The sequence below is a fragment of the Coffea arabica genome, chromosome 2c, assembly GCF_036785885.1.
Source record: "Coffea arabica cultivar ET-39 chromosome 2c, Coffea Arabica ET-39 HiFi, whole genome shotgun sequence".
Taxonomy (NCBI): Eukaryota; Viridiplantae; Streptophyta; class Magnoliopsida; order Gentianales; family Rubiaceae; genus Coffea; species Coffea arabica.
This window is the reverse complement of record NC_092312.1, coordinates 8868155-8876166: the sequence shown is the minus strand read 5'-3', so window position 1 is coordinate 8876166 and position 8012 is coordinate 8868155. Positions and strand designations below refer to the sequence as shown.

General features: G+C 39.1%; 2 protein-coding genes across 2 annotated transcripts; one reads left to right on the top strand and one right to left on the bottom strand.

The window, feature by feature from the left end:
• Window positions 1-528: 528 nt before the first annotated feature.
• LOC113723845 (cytochrome P450 703A2-like) lies at window positions 529-2477 on the top strand. The gene is made up of 2 exons (XM_027246813.2): window positions 529-1572; window positions 1833-2477. Exons 1-2 carry the CDS (start codon window positions 664-666, stop codon window positions 2475-2477), a joined length of 1554 nt encoding a protein of 517 aa, XP_027102614.1. The 5' UTR covers window positions 529-663.
• Window positions 2478-3284: 807 nt separating this feature from the next.
• On the bottom strand, window positions 3285-6609 carry LOC113725739 (probable phytol kinase 1, chloroplastic). The gene is made up of 6 exons (XM_027249075.2): window positions 6036-6609; window positions 4298-4365; window positions 4063-4194; window positions 3856-3971; window positions 3667-3781; window positions 3285-3567 (listed from the first exon to the last, which is right to left on the bottom strand). Exons 1-6 carry the CDS (start codon window positions 6396-6398, stop codon window positions 3381-3383), a joined length of 981 nt encoding a protein of 326 aa, XP_027104876.1. The 5' UTR covers window positions 6399-6609; the 3' UTR covers window positions 3285-3380.
• Between the last annotated feature and the right edge of the window lie 1403 nt (window positions 6610-8012).

Genomic DNA, 8012 nt, shown 5'->3' with positions numbered 1-8012 from the left:
GAGATTGTGCTTGAATTCTTGACCTCCCATCCCATCGGCCCAACTTTACATATCGTTCTTTGAAATGTTTTTTCTTCCTTTTTTGGCCTGTCCCATCCAGTTGCTGCCCTTTAGGATTTCTTCTCTTCCCAGCATCTGGCTGAGGAACCCTCAAAAGTTGATCGACTTAGGTGAGCAGAGATAGAAGAGGAAGCGAAAGCCCAGCTGCTTTTAAGCAAAATGTGCGCTATATGTAATTCTGTCAGAAGAGTTCATGTCTATAATCTATACGCTGTGAACGTGGGAAAAGAAACTTGTATGACAGTCCAAACTTCTTATTCCTGCAAGAAAACTACCTATATCTAAGCGGTTAAGGAACCATGCAAATGTTATTGCTTCCGAATTAGGAGTAAACATTACGAAAACTTGATTTTTAACTCGTTAATTTGCCTCGTCATTCAATTAAATACCAAGAAATGATCAGGCCATGCCAATGTGATGGTCTAACTAATCCGCCTGTGTCATCTTCCTAATATCAACATGCCTCATCAGGCAGAAAGAACATGTAGAAACCAACAACGCTTTTAACTTCATTTTGTCTCATTAAACCTTACATCATGTACCACTCGTACTTATTCAACTTCTGGGAAATTGCCCCTTGAGGTACCTTCCCTGAGAACACCGATGGATCTAATCACCTTAATTTACATTATTCTGTGCCTACATTTTCTTGCATATGTATTTCAGTCTTGGTTCAGAATATCAAACAATTCTAGAAGGCTTCCACCAGGCCCTCCCGGTTGGCCGATTATCGGCAACCTTCTTCAGTTGAGTCAATTACCACATAGGGACTTGGCTTCTTTGTGTCAGAAATACGGACCTCTAGTGTACCTTCGACTAGGGAGCATTGATGCCATCACCACCAACGATCCCGATATTATACGCGAAATCCTTGTCCATCAGGACGATGTATTCGCCTCTCGGCCGAGGACTCTTGCAGCTGTTCACCTGGCCTATGGCTGTGGAGACGTGGCATTGGCTCCGCTAGGCCCGAAATGGAAGAGAATGAGGAGGATTTGCATGGAACATCTACTGACAACAAAAAGACTCGAGTCATTTTCAAGGCATCGGGCCGATGAAGCTCAGCATCTAGTTGAAGATGTTTGGAGCAAGGCCCGCAAGGAAGAACCAATAAATCTGAGGGAAGTTCTGGGTGCTTTTTCCATGAATAACGTGACTAGAATGCTGCTCGGAAAGCAATATTTTGGGGAAGAATCAGCTGGACCACAAGAGGCAATGGAGTTCATGCACATAACGCACGAATTGTTTTGGCTCTTGGGCTTGATTTATTTGGGAGATTATCTGCCGTTTTGGAGGTGGATAGACCCTTATGGTTGTGAGAGGAAAATGAGGGAAGTGGAAAAGAGGGTGGATGATTTTCACTCAAAGATCATTCAAGAACATAGAAAGAAATTGCAAACTGGAGGAGTAAAAGATGAGGCAGAGATTGACTTTGTTGACGTGCTATTGTCTTTGGCAGGTGAAGATGGAGAAGCACACCTAGATGATAAGGACATCAAAGCACTGATTCAGGTTGAGTACTAATATCCTTTGATCATCCATCACAAACATCTACTATCGCCACCCTCTTTTTACGTTGCACAAATAGTAAAGGCATTCTTTCTACAAATCTGGTTTGGTAATTGAATATTATCAGCAATCCACTGAAAATTAATCAAATGTTTCCCTGCTACAAATTCTTTCAAGTTATATGACCGCCATGACAATCTTTATATATATACACACACACACACGCACATGATTTCTAAGTCAAAACGGTTTTGAATGCTTAGGATATGATAGCTGCTGCTACCGATACTTCTGCTGTCACCAATGAATGGGCAATGGCAGAAGTCATCAAACATCCAACCGTCCTCGAGAAGATCCAAGAAGAGCTTGATACCGTAGTCGGACGTGATCGGATGGTCACAGAATCTGATTTAGCCCACCTAAATTACCTACGATGCGTTGTCCGTGAAACTTTTCGAATGCACCCGGCCGGTCCATTTCTCATTCCGCATGAGTCAGTTCGAGCCACCACGATCAATGGATACCACATCCCTGCCAAGACACGGGTTTTCATCAACACGCACGGCCTAGGACGGAACACCAAGATATGGGACGATGTGGAAGAATTCAGGCCGGAGAGGCATTTAACAGGAGATGGGAGCCGAGTGGAAATAAGCCACGGATCCGACTTCAAGATATTGCCCTTTAGTGCTGGGAAAAGGAAGTGCCCCGGCGCGCCGCTGGGGGTGACGCTGGTGCTAATGGCATTGGCTCGGCTGTTTCATTGCTTCGATTGGAGGCCAGCTGATGGATTGAGACCTCAAGACATTGATACCAGTGAGGTTTATGGCATGACCATGCCCAAGGCCAATCCCCTGGTGGCGATTGCTAGGCCCCGCCTGCCTTCTCATTTCTACCAGTCCTCTTAAGTCTTGACTCAAGGATTTGTTCTCCAAAAAATAAAGGGCTACTTGAAGTACTAATGTTAGCGAAAAAAAAAATTTCTAAAGAAGTCACAAGTTTGCAATTAAATTGCCAATTTTATTGCATGAAAACAGATGGACGATAATTGGAGTTCATCCATACATGAAAACACATGAACAAAATTGAAATAGGTGTGCTTGGAGTCCATCCATCAGATTTTAAAATGACTCCAATTGGTTTTATTTCTTGCCCAGGTGACCAGTTACTCAATGAAATTTGATCGGTCTAAACTTGTTTCATCCATTTGTTGTTTTCTTCGTGTTTTTGGCCTCCAGTCCCACCAGTAGGCACAAATCTGGAGTCGAGAGTTTTTCTCGGCAAGAACGCTAGAAGCACGTAATTACCCCAGGAGCAATGTACCCTCAAGATCCTAATATAATGCCTCGTTTGGATTGCCAAAAATTTTCAATCACCTTTTTGCCTCACTTACATCACATTATTACAGTATTTTTTTTTTAAACAAAAACCCCCCCCGAAAACTTGCAATCCAAACGGCTTACTAGATTGTGCATACTGCGATACTATCTTAGCATCCAGTATCAAATAGAAGAGTGAAGCAAGTGCTTTGTTTGATTCCGTTAATCCAATGTTATGATTGTTGCGATATTGGACGCACCTTGCTTAGCTTTCAGCATAGCAACCTTCAAATAAGGAGGTACCAACCATTACTCCTTTTCTTCTTTATTGTTCCCAAATACAATGAGCTAAGGAAATTTGGAGGTTAAAACATAAGAAAAATATGCACCAGAAAGTAAAAAAACGAAACAGGAAATATTGAAAAGGGAAGTATTTGAAGTGCCAACAGAAAAATTATGACACGCATGTAACACGGTATTCTCTCTGACCAGCTAGTAACCAAAACTCAAAAACGCAGTTACCATGCTTGCTATAGGAACAGAGATATTATCATCTACTATTCCTGTAGTTGGGAGGGACTCCACCAGTGTTGCTACCAAGGATACCAAGGCAACTCTTTGTATCGTGCAGCTCCAATCCAACTGAAAGCATCCAAGGGCTGAAAAGTAGTACAGCATCCTACAAAGACAAGGGAATAGAAAGTCATCAGTCAAAACCATAAATGCAAGATAGCTTGCAATGCAAATCCACATTACCAAAAGATATGCTTCAACTCACCCAATAGAAATCAAGAAACCAAGTACAAACATGGAGAGGCTACCAGCCCAACTCTTCTGTTGATTGTAAGGTAGTTTTAAGGATCCAAATCTCCTTCCCATGATATCAGCAATGCCTACAAATCACATTGTCAGATGGAAGACACCAGAAGTACTGAGGATCTAGATTAGATATAGGTTTGGCTCATACCATCCCCACCACACATCATTGACACTGAAACCACTCCGACGGGAGAGTCACGCCAGAAAAATATTGCACTTAAAATTAGTATCATAACATAATAAAGGGGACCTCGAAGCAATTCCCTGCATGGAAAATAGAAATATGCAAATCCAGTCTGATTATTTACTCGTAATGTGTCTCAGAAGGAATAAGGATATAAGGCTGCAAGATTACTCAGGCTTCCCCTCTCGAGTGACAGAGTTTACGAGTCCCTCATCTTTAGCCAATGAAAGGCCATAGACAACAAGCCTTAAGCAGTTTATGAGGGGCACCAGCGAAGCAAAGTATCGAGCTCCTGTGGATGTGCTAATCTAAGATGTAAATAATCAGCAGAAGTATTCAACAATAACAGGAGTTGACTGTGGAGAACATTATATAATGTAATTAGTATTGTGAGGAATGTCAGAACCTGAACATTGGCCAGGAAGCCATGAAGAGCAATCCAGACAGTATGTGGACCAGTTTTCGGCTCAAATTCTGTCAGAAAGATGGAAACAACATAAAACCGGCAAACTAAGTGAAACAAATGCAGTTCATATTCTTTCATTTCATTATATGAAGTCTGCAAGTAATTTCGAGTATTACAATAAACAGTTGGAGATTAAATAAACCATTATCCAAACTGCCCCATGTCTAATGGAAGAAATAAGACACGTTCTTGACTCCGATGATTGTGGCCAATAATGCAGGAATGCCTTTTATTCAAATAAACTAATGCTCATATACACTCCCTCAGTAGCTATTGAGTTTCCTAAAACATAAAATTTCCCTTCACCACAAAAGTCATCCCCACACCTCTTCCTTCAACAAACCTCAAATCATCTCTCTTTCCCTTCCTTCTTCAAGAAACCACGATCTTCTCCCTGTTCTTTCAGTTTTCCCTATGTGCCCGCTTCTGATCAATTTCAGTTCTACATTTGCTGCTCTACTAGCCTTCAGGGGAAAATTTTGAAGACGAGGCCTCATAAGATGGTTTTTGCCTCACATTTGTAAACTGATTTGTCCTTGTAGATATACAATAAGCAATGTGTTTTGAGTTTGTTGTGACTCTGACACAGCATTATGTTCCCGAAGATTTTGAGTTCGTGATCCGTTGCTTCCTTGTACTTTTTTGTCTTTAATTTCTGAATAGAGCGATAATTATGGCCCTCGTTGTGGTTATCTCGGATCTAAATTGTTTCTTTCACGTGTTTTCTCACGGGAATAAGAAGAAATTACAGGAAGAAGAAAATCTGTCATCAATGGTAGTCGACCTCTGAGCAGTCAACTTCTATACTCCTGCAATTCAATTAAAACCAACAATAGTTTTACATAATTTCTGATGAAAATAGGCAACATTTGAAAGAACAAAACTGTGATCATCATCTATCGTGTCTACTTATTATTATTCAAAACTTGGAGGAGTAGGTTCCACCATTTTCTTAGCCAGGTGAAATTGCAAAAGCTATCCAGCACTCATTTTAGCCTCCTAAAGTGCATCGGATGACTAATCGAGCCATCCTCATTCAATCGTTCGTGACCTTTACCCAAAGATCATTCACTGCTTTTTATGTATTCTTCTGGGTCAACCAGTCGCTGCCTCAATTACACTTCCTGTCGCGCCTTTTTGGGTTCACGGGACACACAGCCTGATATGATGATATCAATACTAAAAGAGCAAATCATCCCGGTGGTTATTAAACTTTTCCAATAATAGAGCTTTGACTACTCAATTTTTCAGAGTCCGTATTTACTCACTAAACCATTAAAAGTACATGGAAACCACTGTTAAGTCTTAGATCCAGCACTTTCCAATCCGTGGCTTTTTACATCTTCACCGTCTACCAGATCTAGGACTTAACGGTAAAAATACAAATATACGGAGTGATTCAATATTCACACTTCTAATAGGTTAATGGATAAATACATATTCGTAAAGACTGAGTGATCAAAACTCAATTATTTAAAAAGCTTAATGGCTTTTCGGGTAATTTGCTCGTACTAAAACTTTGTAATGACAAGTTTGTTATCGTCGTTATCCAAAATTTGATTTTTTTTTCCCAGCGTACAAACAACAAACAAACTGTGTACAGAATAACTACGAAGACATAAACAAAAAAAATATATACTCGCAATTATTTTCCTTGACCACAAAAAAGAAAAGAAACCTGTTGGATGAGATTTGCGGAGGTGAGTTTATCAAAAGTCGAGACGAGAGTGTAAGCTCCGGCGACAACCAAAGCCGTGGCCCCGGCATCGTGCAGCTCCAAGCCGCCGTCTCCGAAAAAAGCGCGTTGCTTACACGAACGAGTATAGTTATTTTTCCCCTGAGAAGTTTGAATGCAATAACCAGACTTGATAAGATTGGAAACGTGAGCTAGAGGGAGGTAAACGTGTAAGGGCCCAGCCGACGGCAGGCGTGGTCGGAGTAGTGGAAGGTGGAACTGAACCAAGGATAAAGTGGTTCTGCAATTGGCGAGGGAGGAGCCGGCGACTATGACACCCACGCTCACTTCGGTTCCGATCGCCATTTCCGACTTCTCTTTCTTTGCACTAAATTTCTTTTTTACTACTATTAGTATTATTTTTTTCACCGATGTGGTAAGTACTAAGAATTGCCAGTTAACTTTCCCAACAATATCTGGAGGCAGGTTGGCTTCTTATAGGTGGCCGGGGCCATCATTTAATTTTTTTTTTTTAAAAAACATAATTATCAATTTCATCTTGTATTCATTTAACAATCAACACAGATTTTAGTGTTTTTTTTTTTAAAAAAATCGTGCCTGTATTTTTTTAAGAAAACAAGAAGCGTCTAAAACTAATAAAATTAAATCACAGTTCATTATACAATCTCCATTACAACTCGATAAAGAGTTAAAATTGTTCCTCAATTTCAATATTCTTAGTCAAATATTTATGAGCCAAATATGAAGTTTAAACATCAGGCGTAATGAATTCGATAATATAAGAATTTCAACCAAAACCTAAATGTGATGTGTATTACCCTTTTTAATAAATTTTAAATCAACTAAGCTTCATCCAAGAAAAAAAAAAGGTCATGCCTTCTACAAATAAATCTTGTAAAATAATTAAAGACTTTCACAATTAGTTGTCTCTATGTGTAGGTATAAAATTAAAGAAATATACAGGACAGATCGAGTATTCACGAGTCCTCGAGCCTCTAACCTTAGCTCGGTCCTGTAGTAGTGAGTGGTCGACCCTCCTATGCCAAGGTCAAAAAATGCGAATTATATTATTTTTCGAAAATAATTGGGGTGGGTTCTACGAATTAGCAGGTCAACAAGTATTTTTTTTTTTTTTACCCTTTCTCTTCTTTGCCCGCTCCCTAGTGAAAAAAAATGAATGAACTGGAGTAGAAAAGAATAGTTAGATAAATTTACGATGTGTTTGATAAAATTGAAATATAAAAATTGAAGTTTGAATTTATTAAATGATAAAATTGAAGTATGAAAATTTTGAATAATTAGATAAATCTAGAATGTGTTTGATAAAATTGAAGTATGAAAATTGAGTATATTATAAATTATATAATATATTTGAATGTATATCACATCCAATTATAAGTGAATAGTTTATCACTTAATTTTGAAAGTAAATTTTATCTAGAAAATTTAGTGTCATTTAATTAATTCAGATATTTAATTTTTAATTATCAAATAAATTGAATATATTAAGATTTGATTTTTTTAAATTTAAGTAATTAATTGAATTATGAAACTGTCCTAATCTTGTAAGTTTTATAATATTTAAGGGTTTCATCTACGGTAGAAAGCTGACTCAACTGTGCATGGTGGGAAGAGCAAAAGGAAATTTGGCCAAGATGGGGCCGGGCACGATGTAGCTATTAAATGAGCTACTAGATATAAGATAGAAGCGGTTGTTTATGGGTCCCATTGTATTTCTAGAAGAAATAAAACGTAAACCCCTCAATAACTCATGAATAGAGCTGTTAATCGAGCCGAGTCGAGCCGAGTATTTGGCTGCCGAGCTCGACTCGAGTTTAATTCGAGCCGAGCTTGACTCGAGCTCGTTAAGAAAACGAGTTTTAAAATGTGTTCGAACTCAACTCGTTAAATGTACATGTGACTCGAGCTCGACTCGTTTATCACAAACGAGTCGAGCTT